Raw genomic sequence first — 23,313 nt, 5'->3', positions numbered from 1 at the left:
AGGCGTGGGACAATCTCCCGCAAAGTGGCCTGACAGGGCCAGTCCTGCCAACCCCTCAACTTCTGATTCTGGCCTCCAGGGCTGGCAGAGGATACATGTCTGCTGTTTAGGTCACCTGTCTGCCTTGCTGATCAAACAGCCTGGAGGGATGCTTCCAGGAGATCCCAGCCAGGGTTGCTATGTTCCAGAACGTACACTCGTAAGCGAGTGCCTTGGGGCCATCACTCTACTTCAAGGGCTTTTACTGGTGAATTCAGCTCAGTGGAGACCAAGAGCAAGGGCACCGCAGCCCACCCTTACCATCGCCAGGGAGAGGCTCAGTCTTTCCAGAGTCATTTGGAGGAGGCAGGGAGCGGCTCAGACAGTGGGGCCAGTGGCATCACTGTCTCAATCACCTCCAGCCCCGCCAGGGACACCACAGGCCCACCCTGGGTCAGGTTTGAGCACCAGGCCTGGCAGGGCTGATGGGACGGAGGGTCCAGCCCCCAGGCCCTGCCCCCGCCTTCCTCCCTGCCTTGCTCAGGGCTTGTCCCACTCAGGGTCTGCTCTGCCTGCCCCACACGGGAGAAAGGAGACAAGGCAGGCAGGCGGCAGCTGATCTGAAGGACCCCACTGCGGACATGGACCCCGAGCTACAGGGACGCCTCTGCATGCAAGCTGCTGGGGTGTCGGTCACTTGTCACCACGGCCACACCCATCGATGCAATCAGTTCGTGTGACGACGGCACATTTGTTCCATGAATTTCCCTGAAGAGCAGTGCAGGTGTGATGCCTGCAGGGCTCTGTGCACCTGGAGTCACCTTGTCCTGTTTTCTTTTTTCTCTGAGATGGCATTGAGATGGCATCTCGCTCTGTCACCCAGGCTGGAGTGCAGTGGTGTGATCTTGGCTCACTGTAACCTCTGCCTCCTGGGCTTAAGCGATCCTCCCACCTCAGCCTCCCGAGGAGCTGGGACTACAGGTGTGTGCCATCACACCTGGCTAATTTTTCCTATTTTTTGGTAGAGACGGGGTTTTGCCATGTTTCCCAGGCTGGTCTTGAACTCCTGATCTCAAGCGATCTACCCACCTCGGCCTTCCAAAGTGCTGGGATTACAGGCAGGAGCCATTGTGCCTAGCCCTTTTCTTTTTCTTTTTTTTTTTGAAACAGGGTCCCACTCTCTGTTGCACAGGCTAGTGTGTGATGGCAAGATCACAGCTCACTGCAGCCTCGACCTCAGGGCTCAGGCGATTCTCCTGCCTCAGCCTCCCAAGTAGCTGGGACTACAGGTGCACGCTACCACACCTAGCTAATTTTCATATTTTTTGGTGGAGATGGGAGTCTCCTTATGTTGCCCAGGCTGGTCTCAAATTCCTGGGCTCAAGCAATCCTCCCGCCTTGGCCTTTCAAAGTATTGGGGTTACAGGCGTTAGCCCTGCACCTGGCCTTCTCTTCTTAATGGAGATAAGGGGAGGTGGGGGCTCCCCTGATGCTTCAGGAGCAGAATGGGAAGGTGGCCCCAGCCCGGAGGCTGTGGATGCAGCAGAGGGACACGGAACAGGCCTGCCACACATCCCGATTTGGCCCCTACCCGTGGGTGCCATGGTCTCATGAGAAGCACAGGAGACAGCACTTCGCTCCTGCTTTATTTGAAAGCGACCCTGGGGTTGTCTGAGGCTGGGGCTCCTCTTCACTCTGGGGTGTTTGGGGTGGGGAGAGGAGCCAGATGGAGCATGAAGGTGGAGCTGCATGTGGCTGGGGCAAAGGGGGACGCATTGGCCCTGCTGACCCATCCTCTGACCTCAGCTGGCCCAGGGGCCTCTCGGACATGTCTCTGGAAGGGCTTCTGGGGAATTCAGAGACTGGATTGGCCAAGGCCTCTGTAGAGCATCCGGGTGCAGCAGCCTCAGCAGGTGCAGCGGCCGGGGAGGACCAGGGACAGAGGCTGGGGGCCCCTAGCAGGGTGAAGGGTGGCCCTGAAAGCAGGTCCCCCTGCACCTCAGGATGGGACCCCATTTGCAAAAGGGTCTTTGCAGAAGTAATTAAGGTAAATAATTTGAGGTGAGATTTATGGATTGGGGCAGGAGGGCCGAGGAGGGAAGGCAAGGAATTTGAGGTGAGATTTATGGATGGGGCAAGTGGGCCGAGGAGGGAGGCAGTGTCACCACACAGAGTGCCCCCCACACCGTGCTCCCGGCCTCGCTCCCACCCTCGCTCCCGCCCTTGCCTGGTTATGAAATGTGCAGAGAAAGGAACAGAGTGCAGGGTGTGGGGGAGCAGGCGTCAGAGGGGAGAACCCAGCTCCATCCCCACCCCACACGGTGGTTCCGGGTGGGTGAAACCCTCCAGGTGAGAGGCGAGCTTTACACTTTTAGAAGAAAATAGGAAGCCAGGATTATGATCGAGGGAAGGAATGATCTTTTTAGTCAAGACAGGAAAACAGAAACCATAGGGGAAAGATTGGCGAATCAAAGCCAGGCTGCCTGTAATCCCAGCTATTTCTGGGGCTGAGGCGGGAGGATCGCTTGAGCTCAAGAGTTCGAGGCCAGCCTGGGCAACAAAATGAGAGTGAGACCCCATCTCTAATTAAAAAAATAAAGTGAAGACCATCTGTGAATGGAAGATTCTGTAAGCAAAGTGACAGAAGCGGCGATGGAGCGGGAAGTAATGGGAAAGCCACACACAGCTGGCTTCTTCTAGAACACAGAGAGACTCGCTCATCAGCGGAAACGGGGGGCAGACCAAAGAGGAGCGGGCAGCTCACAGGAACGGGACTCGCGGCACTCGGTGGTGGAGTGGCCGACAACCAGGTAGAAGGACGCGCACGCCCCCATCTGAAGTTAGGGGAAAGGAAGCCAGCAGATGTGGAGAACATGGCCCACGCTGAGGGCCGTACAGCTGGTGCCACAGCTTTGACTCGGATATAGTGAGGGGAAGAGCCAGGCCTGGCCTGGGCCCACACCTGTGCCATGCCCGCTGCTGTTTAGGGGGAGGGAGCTGGGGCTGAGTCCGGGGTCCGCAGAGGCTCCCTGGAATCACTGCCCTGTCTCCCCGGCATCTGCAGCCAGCTGGGGGTCTGACTCCTAGAAGGCCCTGGCCACCTCCTCGGGCTCCTCCTCCCACCCAGGCTCCTAGAAAATGTTCCACCACCCACAGGAGGCCCCTCCCTCTCCCATCTCCCCGATAGCAGGGGCCTTCCAGGGTGGGCTGGGGTGCCTAGAGGAGGTGTCAGAGGCAGTCCAGGCCCAAGCACTCACACCCTGGGCAGCTGCCCTCTCCAGGCCTCCACCGTTCCCGCTAAGGTCTGGCCCCTCCTCTGCTCAGTGGGCATGGGCCTCAGCAGTGGTGACAGGGAAGCTGCTGGGGTGGCCCAGGGGGTGTGCTCCTTGTGGGCCTGGCAGCTGCTGCTGCACCTGCCTGTGGATGGGAAATGGGCCGGCTGTCCACCCTGAGCCCTCTCTGCACTCTGCCTGGGGCCTGGAAGGGGCAGGTCACCCTGGCACCAGAGACCCACCATCTCCCTAGAGGGAAAAGGCCGGCTCACGGGACTCCGTCATCACCCACCACGCCGAGCACCACCAGACCCGCCACAGACCCTCAGTGGGGGCGTGCAACGGAGCAGGCACCGCCCGGCTGGCCTCGCTGTCCCCGCCTGGGAGTGGCCCCTGCACTGTGCCATAGCCCCAGCAGCCCCCTCCCTCCGCCGGCGCCCGCCTGTCCCTTTGCTGGTGCCACCCAGTGCCGGTGCCACCCAGTGCTGGTGCCCGGAGGACCCACCTGCAGTGGGAGCACCACGAGGGCCACGCAGATCATGATGACCACCAGCAGCTGCGACGGCCAGATCTTGGGCGTGACATCGCCGTAGCCCACGGTGGAGAAGGTGACGATGCAGAAGTAGAAGGAGGTCAGGAGGGACAGGTTCTCGCCTGCCCGCTCCAGGTGCTGGATGCCACAGGTCCTGCAACCCCGGGCAGTTAGGGGCGGCCTGGGGACGAGGAGCTGGGGGGCCGTGGCCCCAGAGATTCTGCCTGCCCACGGGACCCTCACTGCCCAGGAGACTGAGCTGTTCATCACCTGGTCACCGGGTGAGCCCCGCCCTCCTAACAGCTAGGTGGTGTCAGGCCCTCAGCCCTGCCCATCTGTCCCCAGGCTCTGCCAGAGCCACCTCCTGCCGGACGCTGGCTGACAATGCAGCTGACCCCTCGGCCACAGCATGGCGGCCTCTGTTCACGGTGAATTCCCCGGAGCCTCCCTGCCTGCCCGGTGGCTCTCTCCTAGGCCTCTGGAAAATTCTCTGGGAGCAGGGGATGCAGGGCTGTGTCATCAGTGTGGCCTTGAGTGACACGGCGGGGGGGTGGGTCTGGCTCTCCACCCCCATCTCAGAGCCTTGCCCCTTTACCCACCATACTCAGGCCTCTGCCAGGCACAGCCAGACAAGCCACCCAGGCCCGAGGCTGGGAGGTCTAACGGGCAGGGCTGGGGTCACCGCCAGGTCCCAGATGCCATTCCCATGGATGCCCCAATCTGCCCACTGAGCTCTGTGTCTGTCATGAGGGACAGTGAGGGAATGGAGGCGGGAAACACAGGGCACTCTCCCTGCTCCCAGGGCACAGTGCTTGCCTGACATCCCTGCCTGGGGACGGGAAGTGGCGACTAGGCCTTGCTGGGAACGAAGACAGAGCAGCAACATGGAGCCATCAGCAGGACACAGGCAGGTGGGCACAGTGGATACGCTTGGGTGGGCTGGAGGCCCTCGCAGCTCTGGGCGTCCCCACCTTTACCCTGGCTGCCTCCAAACCCTGCTCTCAGCTGGGCCTCAGCCAAGAGACCCCCACCTGGCCCAGGGACCAGTCCCTTTCTCTACATCCACGGCATAGACCAGGAAGCCAGGTCTGGGTATCTCTGGCCTTGGAGGAGCCGGGCTGCAGGGCTGCTTGTGTACTGGGGACGTGGGCTTGGAGCTGCCTCCTGACCTCAGTCCCAGCTGGGTGGTCCGACACCCGCAGCCCAGGCACCGTGGCTTTTCTGCCCCCTGACTGCTTGGACACAGGCATCTGCATCCCCTAGCCCGGCCCTGCTTGCCTCTCAGGCCCTCCCCAACGTTCTGGGGTGCTTGCACTGACGGCCGGCACTCACCCCGTGAAAACGAGGCACAGCAGGGTGCAGAAGAGGATGAGGACCTGGTTGAACATGGCCGACTGCGTCCGCAGGATGGCACGGTGGAAGTCGTTCTGTGGAAGGAGCGGTGGCCATCAGCGGGCAGGGACTGTGAACCCCACCAGGAGCCAATGAATAGAAACTAGAAGGCCAATGGAAAGCAGACGGCCCGGCCACACCTGCGTCTCCGCTTAGGCCCACGAGGCAGCCTGTACCTGGCCACACCTGTGTCTCGGCTGAGGCCTACGGAGCAGCCTGCACCCGGCCACACCTGCGTCTCCGCTGAGGCCCACGGAGCAGCCTGCACCTGGGCCCCCCTTCTGCTGTCCTCTCTCAGGACAGGTCCCCATCTTGCCTACGTCCCCGGGGATGAGCTTAAGTCTCAGGTCAGAGGGCTGGTTAGTGTGTACAGCTTGGACCCAGCATGGTAACGCCGCTTTACCACCGGGGCAGGAATGGGGGCTGTGAATCAAGGGGTCTGGCTTGGAGAGGGTGGGTGCCTAGGGAACCGGCTGCTGCCATTCCCACGACAGGGACCTTGCTGAGACACTTAGCACGGGGCCTGTCTGTGGCCCCGTGGCCCCGGTTTGTGTGTGGTCTGGTGTTTGTGGCCCTGGTCCTCGTGGCCTGGGTTTGTCACACTCTTCACTTTGTCCCTTCTCCTCCCACCAGCCATTTAATTTCCAGGGTTAGGAAAAGCTCTGGGATTGAGTTTCTTCCTGGAAAGAGGACATTCGGGGCTTGGCTTGGATGTTTTCCAGGAGCAGAAACAGAGTTTCTGCTGCCCTGGCCTCCTGGTCCTCTACAGCTCACGCCAGGGCCGGGCGTGGCAGGCTACGTCGCACAGTGTCTCCCAGGGCCGGTGAGGCTGAGGGTGGCCCCCCCAGGTCCCAGCTGCACCCCCGCCCCGGCTTACAATCATGTTTTCCAGCGCGTGCTTGGCCAGCCAGCAGTTCAGAAAGACAGGGATGAACAGGTTCCGCAGCGGCGGCCAGAAGATCTGTGAAGGGGACAGGTCAGGGCTGGGGCTCCAGGGGCCACACTCCTGGCGGCCAGGGCTCACCCACCGTGATGATGAAGGGCAGAGTGTTGATCATCTCCAGGACGAAGGACACGCGGAAGATTTGCTCCCAGATGTTGCCCTGGGGGCCAAACGGGGGGTGTCAGGGGGGGCGATGGAGGGTGGGGGTGGGGCCCGGCAGGGGAGGGGCAGGATGGGGAGAGGGCAAGGAGCCAATCCCTGGAGCCTGGAGGTCAGGGGATGAGGCTGGGAAGTGTGGGGAAATAGGAGAGGGTGGGGGAGGGGGGGAAGGTGGGAGAGGTGGGGGGGGGAAGGGGGGGAGGTAGGGGACAGTTGGGGGAGGTGGGGGAAGGTGGGGGACGTATGGGAGGTAGGGGAGGTGGGGAGGTGGGGAAGGGGGGAGGTAGGGGACAGTGGGGGGAGGTGGGGGAAGGTGGGAGAGGTGGGGGAGGTGGGGGGAAGGGGGGAGGTAGGGGATGGTGGGGAGGTGGGGGGGAGGTAGGGGACGGTGGGGAGGTGGGGGGAGGTGGGGGTAGGTAGGGGGGGGGTGGGGAGGTGGGGGGAGGTGGGGGAAGGTGGGGGACGTATGGGAGGTAGGGGAGGTGGGGAGGTGGGGAAGGGGGGAGGTAGGGGACAGTGGGGGGAGGTGGGGGAAGGTGGGGGAAGGTGGGGGACGTATGGGAGGTAGGGGAGGTGGGGAAGGGGGTAAGTAGGGGACAGTGGGGGGAGGTGGGGGAAGGTGGGGGACGTATGGGAGGTAGGGGAGGTGGGGAGGTGGGGAAGGGGGGGGGGTAAGTAGGGGACAGTGGGGGGAGGTGGGGGAAGGTGGGGACGTATGGGAGGTAGGGGAGGTGGGGAAGGGGGGGTAAGTAGGGGACAGTGGGGGGAGGTGGGGGAAGGTGGGGGACGTATGGGAGGTGGGGAGGTGGGGAGGTGGGGAAGGGGGTAAGTAGGGGACAGTGGGGGGAGGTGGGGGAAGGTGGGGGACGTATGGGAGGTAGGGGAGGTGGGGAAGGGTGGGGACCCCCTGTGAGGTGCCACCCCGGACAGGCACTCACTTTGTAGCTGAGGTAGATGAGAAGCATTGTCTCCAGGAAGCTTATTATGGCCACGATGACCTGGGAGGCAGGAAAGGGAAGGAGCTCTGGAGCAGGCCGGGGCTGCGGTGCAGGCCCTGATCCCACAGGCCTCGGTGGGCAGGTACCACACAAAGCCAGGCGTGTGTCTGGGGGGGCTGCCTTGACCCTCACTCCCATGTCAGGACAGTCTTAGCTGCCAAGGCCTTTGGCTGACCCCCACCAGGGCCAAGGGCAGATGGAGTCTTGAAACCCTGGTCCTTCCGGGCCGCCCACTCTAGGCCCAGGGTGGGATGGAAGGTGCAGTGGGTGAGGCAGGAGACTCAGGAAGACACCAGAGAGTGGCTATTCCCGCTGCCCCGGTTGGGGGGGATGGAGATGGAGGCTCAGTGGACCTGGTTTTCTCAGTGGAACCCCCTCTCAGCACAGGCATCTGCTGACCCCTCTGGAATATGATAGGGGTGGGCACGGGAGACCCTCTCTGGTCTGGTCTCAGATGGAGACATGGGACCTAGTCATGAACTAGGTCACCCACCCAGGAGCCCGCCAGGGACCTGGCCTGTGTACTCTCCACCCCAGGAAAACAGCAAGGACACAGATGGGTCAGCGGAGGGAGAGATTCAGACAGTGAAGCAGACAGAGGGGGTCATGAAGCCCTCAGGGATCCCTGGGAAAACTGTGTGGAGAGCAGTAGAGCTTGGTCCTCGGCACTCACTGAACCTGGGACCCCTGCTTACTGAGCATGGGTTTGTGTTCAGCGTTCACTAAAGTCTGGTTTCCCTGCTTACTGAGCCTGGGTCTGTCCTCAATGCTTACTGAGCCTGGGTACCCTGTTTACTGATCCTGGGTTTGTCCTCAGCATTTACTGAGCCTGGGTCAGTAATTGCTTGGTTTGTCCTCAATGCTTACTGAGCCAGAGTCACCTGTTTACTGAACCTGGCTTTGTCCTCAGCATTCACTGAGCCTGGGTCCCATGCTTACTGAGCCTGGGACTGTCCTCGGTGCTCACTAAGCCTGGGTTTGTCCTCAGCATGTACTGAGCCTGGGTCAGTAAATGCTGGGTTTGTCCTCCGTGCTCACTGACCCTGAGTCACCTGTTTACTGAGCCTTGGTTTGTCCTCAGCATTCACTGAGCCTGGTTTCCCTGCTTACTGAGCCTGGGTCTGTCCTCAGTGCTCACTCAGCCTGGATCCCCTACTTACTAAGCCTGGGTCTGTCCTCAGTGCTCACTGAGCCAGAGTCACCTGTTTATTGAACCTGGGTTTGTCCCCAGCATTTGCTGAGCCTGGGTCTGTCCTCAGTGCTCACTGAGTCTAGGTCCCCTGCTCACTGAGCCTGGGTTTGTCCTCAGCATTTACTGAGCCTGGGTTGGTCCTCAGTGCTTACTGAGCACCACTCCAGTGGGGAGGAGGGCAGGGTGGGGCACTCACCTGGATTGCCCACAGTGTCATCTTTCTCTCCACCCATAGAATGGGAGCCCTGGGGAGAGAAAGGAGGCAGCACAGTAGGGCACCACAGCCACTAGTGTCCCCCAGCCACCCTGGGGCTGGGGCCATAACCACTGGCCTCCACTGGCCCCAAGCATGTGCTACTCACTGAGGCTGGACCAAAGGAGCCTACCTTGCCTTTAGAGGGGACCGTAAGGAGGAGGGAAGGGAAGGAGAAGGGAAGCAAAGGAGAGAGAGGAGGGAGCAGGACTGCAGCGGGCTGGCCCCCCAGGAAGTGCTTATGAGGCTGGGGCCCATGGCTGAGTTCCCATGGAGCCTTGGCCTGCAGCCCATGACATTGCCAAGGGTAGCAAAGCTTCTCCTCTCTGGAAATGACAGGCAACAGCAGCCTGGGTGTCCTGTTTTTTTCACCTGGGTCCCTGGAGCCAGGCTCCCATGAATGTCCGTAAGAGCAGGGAGGTTGGGCTATCTAACTGACAGCCCCCTGGGTTTCCCTGAGCCTCAGTTCCTCGCCTGATGTGGACAGGGGCTCAGGTACTGGGGACACGCCTAGCAGGGTCTGGAGACAGGTCTTAACCTCTGGACCAGGCACCCCGGCTGCCCTGCGGTCACCTCCCACTGCCTGCCCAGGGCAGCCGCCTTCCTTGGCCATAAAACGGTGAACTGGAAGAGAAGCTGCCAACTTACCAGGAGACAGGCTTCCCTGCATCTCTCACTGGGCTCAGGAAGAGTGTGTGGAGGCTGTGGAACTGGCTGGGAACTCATGATTCTCAAACTGCTCCTCTTGAAGGAGACATTCCTAGCATTGACCATGGCCAGGGCCAAGGGCACATGTGTTCTGGGGAACCTGGGTGGCTGCTGGGCTGAAGCTGGGCATTGTCTCTCGGGGACCAGGCAGTGTGAGCCTCTGGCCATCCCACCCAACCCTGGTCCCCAGCCTCTGAGCACCTGGCTATTGGGAGCTGGAGTGTGGACTTACCAGTTGATCTCGGAGGACGAGTCATTGAAGGAGTAGTTCTGCTTTGGGCAGCCCCAGCTGTGGAGAGACACAGCACTGGCCTGGCCTCGGCCCCTCCAGCACCACTGCAAGGACTTGCTGCCCGAGGGCTGCCACAGGCTCAGGTTCATGGGGGCCTCCTACTCACCCACCTAGGGCTACCCCCCACATCCTGGAAGGGTCTGAGCTCCCACATCTGGGAGACAAGGCAGTCTGCCCCCTCCCCACCCACTGCAGAGATCCTGGAGGAGGGCCTCTAACTGAGGAAGGCTGGGGTGGTCTCTGCTCAGCCCAGCAGGCAGACAGTGAGGGTACATCCCACATCTGCGGGATTGGGGGTAGCCCTGACCCAACAGTAACACACTGGTTCTGCCTGTGTTGACAACAGGCTCCCAGGGAGGGGCACTGCATGGCCAGAGAGAGCACATGGGAACACTCAGGGCCTCCCCAAGGCCAGAGCTGCCTTGAACAAGGCTGAACAGTGCTCAAGAGACAGGGAGAGGAAGCTCCTATCCCTAGGTGCTGACTCCAAGAGGCACATCCCTAAGCTGCTTCTCAGGACAAGCGACCCCCAAGCCGCATGGAACCAACTGCCGCGACAGTGACCAGGGCGTGGCCAACACGTTAGTTTTGTCCCAGACCATCACCAATGCCAGCGTCACTGACCAAGGAGACCTCACTGCTCACAAGGCCCCTGGCGATGGCCAGCTCCTTTTGTCTTTTCTTTCAACTGACCCACTTTCCCCTGATTTTTAATAGGCTTGTTGCAAACTCAGTGCCCACAAAAGTATCTGGACATCCATCTATCATCCATCACTCATCTATCATCCATCACTCATCTATCTTTCCACTCACTCATCCATCCATCCACTCATCCGTTCATCCATCCTCCAGTCATCCACTCACTGTCTATCCATCCACTCATCCATCTATCCATCTACTCATCTGTCCATCCATCCATCCATCCCTCCATCCATCTGTTCATCTCCCCATCCATCCACTCATCTATCCATCTACTCATCTGTCCATCCATCCATCCATCTGCTCATCTCTCCATTCACTCATCCCTCCACCCATCCACTCATTCCTCCACCCATTCACTCATCCTTCCATCCAACATCTATTCCTCCACCCATCCACCCATCCATCCATCCATCCATCCATCATCCACCCATCCACTCATCCCTCCATCCATCCACTCCATCCATCCATCATCCACCCATCCACTCATCTCTCCATCCATCCACTCCATCCATCCATCCACCCATCCACTCATTCCTCCATCCACTCCATCCACTCCATCCATCCATCCATCCATCCATCCCATCCATCCATCCATCCATCCATCATCAACCCATCTTCCCACCCCCGTCCACGTCTTGGATGCTGTGCTAGGGCATGAGCATTGGTGATGGTCTGGGACAAAACTAGCATGTTGGCCACGCCCTGGTCACTGTCGCAGCAGCTGGTTCCAGGTGACTTGGGGGTCGCTTGTCCTCAGAAGCAGCTTAGGGACGTGCCTCTTGGCTTCAGCACCTAGGGATAGGAGCTTCCTCTCCCTGTCTCTTGAGCACTGTCCAGCCTTGTTCAAGGCAGCTCTGGCCTTGGGGAGGCCCTGAGTGTTCCCAAGTGCTCTCTCTGGCCATGTAGTGCCCCTCCCTGGGAGCCTGTTGTCAACACAGGCAGAACCAGTGTGTTGCTGTTGAGTCGGGGCTACCCCCAATCCCGCAGATGTGGGATGTACCCTTGCTGTCTGCCCTATGTTATGTTCATGGGCAGTGAACATAACAGACTTGGGCCCTGTGGGGAGGTGAAACCAGAAGCCCCGGGGCCCCTGGGACTTGGGGTGGGGGGTGACCCAGGAAAGTAGCCTGAAAGTCAGTTAGGGCCCAGTTCTCCTTCTCAAACTATCCTAGTGGGTTCTGCCCTCTTCCGACCTAGACAAAGACAGAAGGTTGATTCTTAGGAGAGGGTAAGTCTCTGGCCTGGGGATGCCAGGCACCCCGTGATGGGGTAACAGGTTAAAAGGGGATTGAGCAAAAGTTCACATGCACACCTTTAGGCCCCAGAAGCCAGGCTCCCGGCAGTCAGGCCTTCCTCTCCAAGGAAGAACCTGCTCTGCACAGCCAGAGAGGGGACCAGCATCCTGGCGGGGTTCACCCCGATGGCTGGATGGTGACAACCACACCACACATGTGGCTGCAGAGCCCCTCGGTGCCTGAGCACTCTTATGCATAAACAGCACCAGACATTTGAGGTGATTACGGGTATGAAAAAATCAGGGCCCAATGTGAGCTCGGGAGAAAAGGGCCCAGCAGATGGGGAAACTGTCAAACAGGAAAGGACTGGAGATGCCATCCTCGGAAGGACATTCAGAGGAAGGATTTCTGGAAACCAGGGAGCAGGACAGAACAAGTGAATGAGGGAATGAGGGAACGAGGCAGGAGAGGGGACAGAAGAAACAGGACACAGAGCACAGCATCCAAGTGCCAGGGAGCCAGAGCGAGAGGACTGGGGTTGGGGGCTGGTCCCCAAAGACATGACTCAGGACAATCCGGCACTGAGGGCCGCAGGGCCCTGCTGATGTCCCCTGGGACCCACACAGAGGGAGCAGGAGTCACCAAGGCGCCCTGGGCACAGAGTAGGTCCCAGCAGCTGCCACTTCTCGAAGCAGCAACAGCAGAAGGAGACGGAACAGGACTCAGAGAGAGCGAGTTCCCACGCACCCTCATGGTGGCTGCTGCGAGGCTGGTAAGGACCTGACAGTGCACACGCTGCCCGAGCACCTCTCCCGGAAGTCCCTGGAGCATTGGCCCCAGGACGATGGGCCCTGGGAAGGGGACTCCTTGGGACCCAGGAGGGTAGAAGACACCCCCAGAAACAGCTAGGGCTTTCCCCGGGGGGCTGGGTGCCCCCTCCCCTGACCTGCAGAAGCTCAAGTGAGCACGAAGACACTTGTGGGGGCAGGGAGGGGCTTCCTAGATGCTCCAGCCTTTCCGTGGACCTTCTGGGGTTCACTAGCAGCTAAGGGCACAGCTGGAAGTCTACGACGGGGACCCTTCTCCCTACGCTGAGCCGTCTGCGGGAACCTGGGCACTGAGTCCTTGGCTTTTTCCATCCTGGGACAGGCGCTGGAGAAGGAAGGACTCCCCAAGGCCCCGGGCACAGGAGCTCCCTCAGGGACGCCATCAGCCTCTGTAATGGCCCAGCAGGAAAGCTCAGCCCTGGGACCCTCGACCCCTCGCCCAGCCGCGCAGGTGGCCCACCATCCGATGCCCAGGGCCGGGTCGTCAAGCAGGACGCGCACGATGTAGAGCAGGCAGGTGAGGAGCTTCAGGGAGAAGTTGAACAGCCGGATCCTTAGGCCTGCGGGGAGGGCAGCGGCCTCAGGGCTCTGACCCAGCCCTGGGCTTCGGGGAGCAGGGCCTGCACCCGGGTCTGACTGGGCTCCCTGGATGGCCCCAGCTGGGCTCCCCTCCCACACCCGGCTGCACCCAGAGCCCTGCGTGCCCTGTGTTGCTTGGGGGCTGGTGCTCCCGGGTCAGCCTCTGAGAGGCTCCATCCCTGGCCCCACCTTACAGCACGTGGGGTGCAGCAGATTTCTAGAGGCCACTCCACTTCTTGGGGGTCAGGATGAGGATTGGGGAGCAGGCAGGTGAATGTGGAGCCCCTGGGAAACCCCCCAAGTCCTCACCCTGCAGCCCTCGGGGGGCCATGAGGCCAAGCTCTGGCTGGGAACGGGGCAGGGAGCTGTTGGGGAGGATGGGGCTGTATGGAGGGGTGGGGGGCAGGGCGTGTCCACAGGGGAGACCTTGCGGGCACCTGTGGATGGTCCTGCCCCACCCAGCCCGGTGTCCAGCATGCAGGGCAGTGTCCCCATGGGTCCCGCTGGAGAGGTCCTGGTCTCAGATAGTGTGAAGCTAAGAGGGGGCGACCCAGTGCCCCACTCACCATGCACACCCACCCCCACCCTGCTTCCAAATCCCCCCGCAGCACTCAGGCGGCTCCCCCCCCATGGACTCTTCCCTGAGCTCACAGCCCCAGCCTTTGCCATTGCCAGCCTTGCTCCCAGCGCCCTCAACACCTCCCTGCCTGGGAGTGGCCCTCCAGGCACCCCACTCACTCGATCTTTGGTTTTTGATGAAGAACAGCTTGAGCCGCTCCTTGAAGGTGTTCTCATTGACGTAGAACTCCACCTGGACCCTGGAGGGGCAGAGAGGGGCGTGGGGGCTCAGGACCAGTGGGGGCTCAGGCTGGGGACACGCCGGAAGCCCCAGTCCGACTGACTGCTTCCAACTTTCCAACTGCAGGAGTTGAGAAGACAGATGGGGCCCAGCAGGGGCCTCCATCTCAGACCTGGGAGGGCCCTGGTGTCCGTCACACCCAGCAGACAGCTGACCCAGCCTCGGCTCCTCTCAAGAGTCCTCACTGCACCCCTGGGCACTCACTGCTGTGAGTCTGGGCCCTCCAAGCCGCCCTGTTGGGGCTTAGGGTGCGGCACCCACTCCACACACCCTCGCCCAAGCCTCCGTGGTTGCAGGGCAGCTGCCAGGAGGTAAAGTTGCCCATATGGCTCTGGGCACGGTGCTCAGGACACCGCGAGTGCTGAGAGCACACCGGAGGACCTGCGTCAGACAGGACGTCCACAGCTGATGGTCAGGTGCTCTGTCTGGAGGCTGCTGGTGGCTGTGCTCCACGGCTATGGAGCACTGCAGCCTCAAGGGCTGTCGGGGAAGATGGGCTGGTGGGAAGTGGTCATCCCTGCACCCAGCCCGCAGGCCAGCCGTGGGGCCCTCTCCAGCCAGGGCTGCTCCCCTTCCCTCAGGCTCACTTACTGCTCCAGCCACCAGTTCCCAGACACCCCTCAACCCCCATGCACATGGGGCCTGTCACCCAGTCCGCTGGCCTCCAGGTCCTGAGGACAGACCACAGTGTGCCAGTCACCGAGGGTGGCAGGTGGGGTGAGGTGGAGTGGGGAGATTGTGTGGTTCACCTACTGTGGCCACCACCTCCATGACCCAGGCTGGCCACCAAGAGTAGGATGGAGCCTGGGTGTGGATGGCTGCTGCCCCCACTGCCCCAGCCTTGGACACAGGGCCTCCCGTGCCCGGCTGTGCCGGGATGCAGGCCAGGCTGGGCCAGGGTTTAATGTTCCCCTGAGATGAAAACTCCAATGCTGCCAGCCTGCAGGACAGACAGGAGTGAGACCCGGAGCCAGGGTTCCTGCAGCAGGCGCGGCCATCTCTGGGGAGGCGGAGCACGTGTCCCACTAAACGGCCTGTGCCCTGGGGTGCTGGGCTGTCCTCCATGGGGCCCTCGACTGCTCCCAGCTATGGCCACTGTGACCTCCATGATGTCTACTCCTATCACTCGGCTGCCTTAGCCCTCGGGGGCTGCCTCTGGTGCCTGGCCTTGCTCCCTGGGGTCAAAGAGAGGTGCCCTGCCTCCCTCAGGGATGGTATGGGGGCAGAACACGCAGTCCAGGTGAGCTCCTCAGCATGGGCCCCCTGCCCAGTGCAGTGCGAGGGCTACAACACAGTAGGGCAGACAGACAGGGGAGCCCAGAGGAAGACTTGTGCTGCCTGGAAGGATCCTGGAGGGCTGCGTGGAGGAGGCAGCGTTCAAGCAGAGGTCCCAGGGCAGCTGTCCAGAGGTGGGGGGAGGTACGCACCAGCCCAACCCCTGTTCCTGCCTCAACCCCTTCCTTGTGACCGTCCACCAGGGCAGGAGGCTGTGACACTCAGTGGGCGAGCTGTGAGCCTCACCTCCCCTCCGAGCAGGCACTGGCTCCCATCAATCGAATCTGAGAATTTGATGTCACTACCTGGCCCGGGGCTGGTGACCCCAACATCTCCAAAAGTGATTAAAATATTCGGTGTTTCCCAAAGCTCACAACACTCAGGGTAAGTGATGTGGACCAGGTGTGTGCAGCAGCCTTCGTGGTGGGGCTGCCGTGGGGCGGGCAGGAGGGGCCTTGGTGGAGTCCCAGCACCTGCCTTGATCTGCCCCAGTGGCCACCATGGCCTCTGCTGGTTACAGAGCTCAAGAAGGGGCCAGAGGCCGGTCGCAGATGCCTGTAATCCCAGGACCTTGGGAGGCAGAGGTGAGAGGATCGCTCGAGGCCAGGAGTTTGAGACCAGCCCAGGCAACATAGCAAGACCCCCTGTCTCTATAAAAAATAGCCAGGCATGGTGGCACGCGCCTGTAGTCCCACCTTCTCGGGAGGCTGAGGTAGGAGAATCGTTTGAACTTAGGAGTTTGAGGCTGAAGTGAGCCTTCAACACGTCACTGCACCCTAGCCTAGGTGACAGCGAGGCCCTGTCTCAAAAACAAATAAGAAAGAAAGAAAGAAGGGCCAGGGCCCAGGAAGAGGCGCGTGGCTCTGGGTGCCCTTGTCCCATGCTGAAAAGGAGACTCAGGCCAAGTCCTGGGGCAGGTTGGTCACCCCACCTGGCACACTTGGGGCCTCTGGAGCCAGGCGGTGGGACAAGCCTCCCACAGACCAGTGGGGTCTGAACCCGGTGCTAATCGGGGGTCAGTCTGCCCCCAGAGTGCCCCACCATGCCCTGGAACCCCTCAGTGCAGACAGCTCTGCTCGGTCCCCTAGCCCCTCCTCCTGCCCCACGCTTCTCACCCTGGAACCCCTCAGCGCAGACAGCTCTGCTCGGTTCCCCACGGCAAAAGCCTCAATGCGGGGGATCTGCCCACCTCACCTGCCCCTGCTGCCTCCCACCCTCTCCTGTCTGGCAGGGAGCCTCACCATGCCCTTCATGGTGACCAGGCCCCAGAATCTCCCCTCCTCCCCGGGCCTCTCAGCACGGCCTCCCAGAGCTCTGGTTTTCTCCTCTCCACTCCGTTCTCCTTGGGGGACCCCAGGGCTGGCCACAGGTGCCTCTCCCCCACCCAGCCCAGGAATTAAGTACCACGCAGGGGTGACTTCCCAACTGGCTCTGCTGGCAGCCGTCCAGTCCCACTCTACCCTCTGGCATCCACCCCCCGCCCCACCCAGGCGGAATTCTTCATTCCTGATGGCACCAGGCCAGCTACCCCCCACCAACCTCAGGCTCCTGTACCCTAGACCAGAGCCATCCCCTAGACCTAGAGCAGAGCCATCCCCTAGACCTAGAGCAGAGCCATCCTCTCCCCCAGACCAGAGCCATCCCCAAGACCTAGAGCAGAGCCATCCTCTCCCCCAGACCAGAGCCATCAGCAGGTCCCGCAGCTCTGCCCTCAGAATGTTTCTCCCTCTGACCTCCCTCCGGGCCTGGGGCTCCTGCCTGACCACTCCTCCTAGGCGGGGGTGCCCAGCTCCACCCTGACCATCGTCCCACACTCCGCTTCAAGGCAACACCCAGTCAGCTCCATCTCTCCAGCCAGCTCTGGCCACACCCCCAGCCCTCTAGTGGTCATGGGCCTCCCAGGAGCTCCTGCTCCTCCCTTTACCTCCCCATGGACCTGGGGCAGCTGGGACTCTGGGCCTCGGGCCTCTGCAACTGCCTGCCAAGACCACGAAGCCAGTGCGTCCCACTGGGCTCCTGTTGGCCTCCACAGCCAGGAAACAGAGAAATGCAACCCTGCCCATCGCCAGGGCCTCACTGGCTTCCGGACAGCCAAGTTCCTCCCCAGACACAGTGGGGTTGAGGACTGCTGACCTGGGACTAGTCCTGCCCCCAACAGCTTCTCTTTGAGGCCCCTGGGTCTCCTGCCCCCAACAGCTTCTCTTTGAGGCCCCTGGGTCTCCTCCTGGCACCCTGGAAACAGAGCACTGAGCTCTTTAGGGAGACAGCCCAGCCAGACCCTGGTCCCCTCACCCAGAGGCCGTGGGCCCCAATCTGGGCAGCCCCCCACGGTGCTTAGCGGGGAGTGCCCACCCGCACGGAAGGCACCCTCCATGTGGACCCAGAGAAACGCTGGGGCCTGGCAGGCCTGTTCCCTGAGAAACCGGAGCCTGCAATGCCAGAGAAATTAATGAAGCTTCCTCTGCTTTTAATTTTTAATGAACTGTGGCCGCCCACTTCTCCTAGCACCACCACAGAAAGGAGATAAAAACCATCTATTTTCCCCTGAAGTGTATTTCAGGTGAGTGGTGTGATCTGTCTTAACGAATCACCCAGCGGCACCTGGGGAGGGAGCCTGTGGCTGCAGAGGCCTGGCTGGGGTCAGCTCCAGGCCGACCCGGCTGGTGTAGACCCGCCTGGTGGTTCCAGCCAGAGTGGCCCAAGCTTCCTTGCTGTGCCAGAGGTTCATGGACACTGGTAGCCTGGAGGGTTCTGCTAGCTCCTCAGAGTCACAGCATACTCCTGGCCTGGCAGCCAGAGGCCCAGGGCTGAGACCCAGTGAGCCCTCTGAGGCTACACAGGCCCTGCTGCTCCTCTGCCCGGCCGCTCCTCTGCCCGGCCGTTCCCCTCCACCTGCCAGCGCCTGGGCCTCCTCCCTGGGGAAGGGGAACCAGGACAGGCACCAACTCCTGGGGTGTCCCGAGGACAGCGGACAGGTGGAGGAGCTCTGCCTGTGGTGACAGAGAAACAATGGCCTCTGTGTCCCAGGCTTCTCCTGGGACGACGCCCTTGCTCGGAGGCTCCAGGCACTGGAGTGCCCCGGTGCTCATCTGGGGGCCAGCGCCCGTCTGCTCAAACCATCAGGACCCACGTCGGCCGGAAGAGACAGTGCAGGCCTTCGACTCACTGTGGGTCCCAGGCTATGAAGCCACAAGGGTGGACCACGGGCAGAGACGGGACCCCGGGTGGAGCCACACTCTCCGCTTCCTGTCAGGGCCCGGCCTGTGGGAAAGCAGGGACTGGCTCATGGCAAGTTGCTCCTGGGAGCCGGGCGTGGGCTCAGTGGAGCGCCCCGAGAGGTGGGAGACGACCGAGAACTCCCATGGGGAGCCGCCCTCAGGGCTGGGAAGAACCTGCCTACGAATGTGGGCTCCCAGGCCAATGGGCAAGCACAGGGTAGAATAATCTACTTCCTGCGTCCATTCTCATCCACTCATCAGTTCACTCATTTGTTCACCAGGCAGATAGCATGCGAGTGCTCACGGCAGCATCTGTGTGGGAACATCGCCGTTCCCAAGCAGAGTCCACACCTGGCACTCCTGGACCCCCCGGCCGCAGGTCCCAACCCCCACCCTGGGAGGCGGGCTCAGGGGTGCAGCCACACACGCAGCACAGGGGGCTGGGCCCGTCTGACCTCTGCCAGTCTGCATTTCGGCTGGCGGGGAGGACGGGCCACACCAGGGACCACCACTGCCCACGGCCTACAGCCCAGCAACAAGGCACACGGCCGGTGGGACTCACGGGCACGCGCAGGCAGGCCTGGCCAGGGGGTCCCGGACGCAGCAGGGAGCCTCAGACAGTCCCTTGTGCACTCCCTGGGGTGAGGCCATGGTCCCTGAGGAATCCACAGGCCAAACCCTGGCCCTGGCCCTAGGAGAGCCGTCAGCGGCACTAGCCTGTGGCGAATAGCCTGTCCCTGGCACCGTGAGGACAGGGCAGCTCCCAGTCAGCTGAGGCCCGCTGCAGCCCCCGAGGCTCCCCGAGGCCCGCACTTGCCCCAATCACTCAGCAGGTCAGAGGCAGTGCCGGGCCTGGGTCCTTAGGGCTCCCCGTAGGGGCAGCAGGGGAGTCTGTCCCCAGGTGGTGGCTCCGCCCCAGTCCGGCATGGCTGGTGTTGAGACAGGCCTGGGCCCCGTGTGCACCCATGCCCACTGCCTGCCGGTGCCCGGGGACTCACAGCACTGCTCTGCCTGAGGAGGCCCTTGTGCTACAAAGGGGCTCTCACAGTGCCCACCCCCACAGCAAGACAGGACCCTCTGAGGCAAGTGCCGGCTGCCCTGTGACAAATGCGGTTCTCAGAGGCCGGATGGAAACGCTTCTCCCTGCTGACCGGCAGGCCAGCTGCAGGCTGGGGGACTGGCCTTCCAGGGATTCTTGGCAGGTGGCCCTGCACAGATGGCCATGCCGGGAAGCTCCACACCAGCTCCAGGCTGCCAGGCACACGCCTCGGGGCCCACCATAGCCCTGCACTCACATGGGGCCGAGGTCCGAGCTGCCTCTCTGTCAGTGGCTGGGTGCCGGCTGGCTCTTAGGCAGGTGCCTGGGAGCTCCACGCAGGCCTCTGCTCCCGGCACCAGGCAGGCAGGAAGAAAGGGCAGGCTTCAGGCCCACTGCCAACCCTGGGGCCAGCTATTCTGAGCCTGGACAGAGCATCTGACACGCCCAAGGGCCCAGAAAGGGCAGACACATGGCTCCGTCCCCCCTGGGATCCCTGTTTTGACACCCTTGGGCCTCTGGGGCCCCCCATGGCTTGGCCAGGGGCCCAGGTGAGGCTGACTCAGGGTTGAAGGGTGAGTCCAGCTGGGCCTCCAAGGGTCCAGGAACATCTGCTGTGTCCAGACAGTGCCACAGGGCACACACTATAGCCTCGGCCCCTCGGGTGGCCGCAGACGCATCCGTTTCCCCCACAGGTCTGAGACCTGACTCCTCGGAGCCTGGGGCGGCGCCAGGAGAGCCCTGGGTGGTGGGCACGCCTTCTGTCTCACACCCGTTACCCTTTGCACCATGGGCCCCGGGCTGGGAAGATGGAGGCCCAGGGGGTGGCCACTGGCCTCCCAGCCTCCAGGACTCTTTAGGGATAATAATAGGCCCCACCAGAGGCGACAGGCGGCCCCTGGATGCTCAGCAGCCGTGAGTGCTGAGTGCTCGGTGGTTTCTGCTGCTGGTGCTGTGCACGGAACAGTAAGCCTGGGGCCCCTCCTGGAGACCGTGCTGAAGGTGGATGGCAGCGGGGGGCTTCCCAGGAGTGCACAGGGCCTGGCTGCTCTGAGGGGCTCTGGCTGCCCTGGCCTCAAAGCCTCTTCCCTTTGACCTACATCTTAGCCGAAGTCAGGAAACACCAACGGCAGAGCCCCAGCGGCTCAGTGGGGAGTAGCACAGCCTCTGAGAGTGCATCCCAGCTCCTGAGGTGCTGGGAGGTGCTGGTGGCCCTGGCCCAGCTGCAGGGGATGCTGGGTTAAGGGGTCCCAGATACAAGGGCTCTCATGCCTCTAAGAGCCCTTGTCTGCCACCAAGACAGTCCCTCCTGTGAAAACACTTACTGAGACAGGGAGGAGTCCAGGCTGAAATCTTCTACAGGAAGCCTGGGGACACAACCAGAGGGGCATCAACCGGAAGGCGGCATACAGACGGACAGATGGAGAAGGCAGCAGACAGACAGACGGAAGGATGAAGGTGGCAGACAGACAGATGGAGAGCCTGGGCTCTGGGACCAGGTGGGGCACAGACACGCAGGGAGGCCCTGGGGGGCCTGGACCTTTGGCGCCCCTGGGCACGGGAGAGGTGCCTGTAGGAGGCAGCCCATGGGCAGAGCCATGTGGGGGCACTGAGCCGAGCCTGGCCCCCTCAGGGCCCGAGAAAGCAGCACAGCCCGCTGGGAGATCCCCACGCATGCACCCTCCTGTGCCTGGGCCAGATAGGGGGTGACAACCGCACTCGAGGATAGGGCCACCCTTCAGCCACGCAAGCAGGTGATGATGCTTTGGGCACCCGTCCTGGCCCTGCTCAGCACGAAGCCTGCCCAGGCCCCATGAGGGGTCCCCAGCATCCAGGAGCGAGCGCGGTGAGCTCCACTTCATGCCGAGGTCTGCGAGGCTGTCCCTTGTCTCCACTCCCCCGCCCTACACACAGGCCAGTGGGTGAGGCACCCGCCAGCCCTGCCCCAAGGCTTCCTGAGATAGGACAAGCCAGGGCTCACAGCTCATGCCTCTCAGGGGACTGGACACACCCCACTTCACTAGGCCAGCAACCACAGGCCTGCTACCCCTTCAGCCTGGCCCCAGGCAACCTGGCCCCAGTTGTCCCAGACTGGCCAGCAGGCGGCTGACACCAAGGTGGTTGCAACCTGCACTGGATGTGAAGCTCAGAGGGAGAGGCCGGTGGGAGCTGAGGGCTCCGGAGGACTGGCCTGGTGGGGGGCTGGGCAGGGTGGGAGTGCTGAGGGTCTTTGCCTTCATTGACTATGTGCCTGTCCTGGACCAGCTCCTCCTTAAAGGACTTCAGAGGGACCTCTCTCTTTTAATCCTCAGAACAATCATTTTTCAGAAAAGAAAACAAAAGTTCAGAGAGGACCACTGTCTTCTGAGGCCACATAGGGAGAAAGGAGGGAGCCGGCCTGGGGTCACAGGCACACGCTCCCCCGCCTATGCCAGGCCCGCTGGGTGGGCAGGCACCCTCCTGGTGCCCCTGGCGCTAGCAGCTCCTGGTCTCTGGGGTGGCGGAAGCTGGACACACCCCTGGGAGAGTCGAGGTCCCGGCAGGGCATGGTGGCCAGGTCAGCACGCTCCACATGGAGCAGGCGGAACCCCAGGCTTAAAGGGTCTGATCTTCAGGTTTGCTCAGAGCTTCTGGCAGATTCTGTGTTTTTTTCCAGCTCAGGTTTCCTCTCACTGGACCCCGGTGCTGCCCAAAGCTCTGAGCCAGGGCAACAGCTGTGTCAGAGGCTGGCAGGAGCCTGGCAGTGCCTCGGCCCATGGCAGTGGGTTTGCCTGGCCTGTGGGGTCAGGTCCGGCGTGGCCAGGCCCTGGCTGGGCTTCTCCCTGCTGGTGGCCACTGTGTCCTCTCTCCCAAGTGCTCCCTGGCCGCGTCCCTCCGCATCTCCCGATAGAGCCCCAGCTAAGTGTACTGAGCTGTGCGTGGGGCCTCCCATCTACTCTGCCCAAGGCCCTGTTGTCTGAGTGTTGAGGAAACCACCGCCTGTCAGATGTCCCACAGCCTGAGGCCCAGGACAGCCGTCCCCGCTGATTTTGGGAGGGGCCACCAAGCACACGTGTAGAGGACCCACCCAGGGGCTCCCAAGGGGAGGACAGCAGCCTATGGGCAAAGGGACCTGGGGCTTTGCTGGCCTGTGCAGAACCCGGCTGAGGACTGGAGCCCTGTGCAGACAAGGTCCGTCGGCTGCACAAACCCTGCCAGGTGAACCGCAGGGTGAGGGGTGGGGGTGGGGGGGAGCTGAGGAAGCTGGGCCTCTATCCGCAGCATCCAAACCCACGGCGCTCCAGCGGGACCCTGACGCTCGCCTGTCCCAGCGGTTGGTGGCCTGGGTGTCACTTACGCCTCTGCCAGCCCTAATGCTGCTGGGACCAGGTGGTGAGGGCCTCATCCCTGGGCCCACCCTCTTCCCATGGCCAGGCTCGCTGTCAACACACGAACAGAACCTGCACCCGAAGCTGTCACCTCCCTCCCCGGAGAGGGTCTCAGCCCTGCTTTTAGGGTAGCAGTGGTCAGTGGAAGGGTCTGGGCTTAGCCCTGCCTTCCCTGCTGTGTCCTGCAGAGCCTGGGGCTGGGGTTGGGAAGGAGCCCAGGTAAGGATGGGCCGTCCCCACTTGACTTGTGCCCATAAGGAGCAGTCTCAGCTGCCAGCCTCGAGAGGGAGGGACCCTCTGGGCTCTCTAGGAGGCCCTCTGGGCTGACTGGGGGAAGAGTGGGGTATCCCTCTGCACCCCACAACCCCAAGTCCCGTAAGATGCTTCAGGGAAGAGGGGGTTCCCTGCTTGGGGGAGTTCGGGAGCCTCTGTGTTCTAAACCGGGGGAATGCCCAGAGCACAGCCATCCTGAGAGCTGCGAGGTCCCAGCAGGG

The 23,313-nt window shown here is 62.1% G+C and overlaps 1 protein-coding gene across 7 annotated transcripts in view; it reads right to left on the bottom strand.

Annotated features, from left to right (window-relative positions):
* The window catches only part of KCNT1 (potassium sodium-activated channel subfamily T member 1), a 79,892-nt gene that overhangs the window by 30,634 nt on the left and 25,945 nt on the right, over positions 1-23,313 (bottom strand). For 3 of the 7 annotated variants that reach the window (XM_050759745.1, XM_050759747.1, XM_050759751.1), the window contains exons 2-11: positions 20,777-20,818; positions 13,802-13,881; positions 12,945-13,044; positions 9,661-9,717; positions 8,664-8,712; positions 7,216-7,275; positions 6,204-6,278; positions 6,053-6,136; positions 5,116-5,210; positions 3,763-3,937 (exon numbers count right to left, since the gene is read on the bottom strand). In XM_050759745.1, the coding sequence (XP_050615702.1) occupies positions 3,763-3,937; positions 5,116-5,210; positions 6,053-6,136; positions 6,204-6,278; positions 7,216-7,275; positions 8,664-8,712; positions 9,661-9,717; positions 12,945-13,044; positions 13,802-13,881; positions 20,777-20,818 (817 nt within the window). Of the gene's footprint in view, positions 1-3,762; positions 3,938-5,115; positions 5,211-6,052; positions 6,137-6,203; positions 6,279-7,215; positions 7,276-8,663; positions 8,713-9,660; positions 9,718-12,944; positions 13,045-13,801; positions 13,882-19,710; positions 19,782-20,776; positions 20,819-23,313 lie in introns of those variants that run through there. The other 4 variants (XM_050759748.1, XM_050759752.1, XM_050759746.1 and 1 more) reach the window with 2 other exon arrangements.

This window comes from Macaca thibetana, chromosome 15 (assembly GCF_024542745.1).
Source record: "Macaca thibetana thibetana isolate TM-01 chromosome 15, ASM2454274v1, whole genome shotgun sequence".
NCBI lineage: Eukaryota > Metazoa > Chordata > Mammalia > Primates > Cercopithecidae > Macaca > Macaca thibetana.
This window is presented reverse-complemented; position numbering and strand designations above follow the sequence as displayed.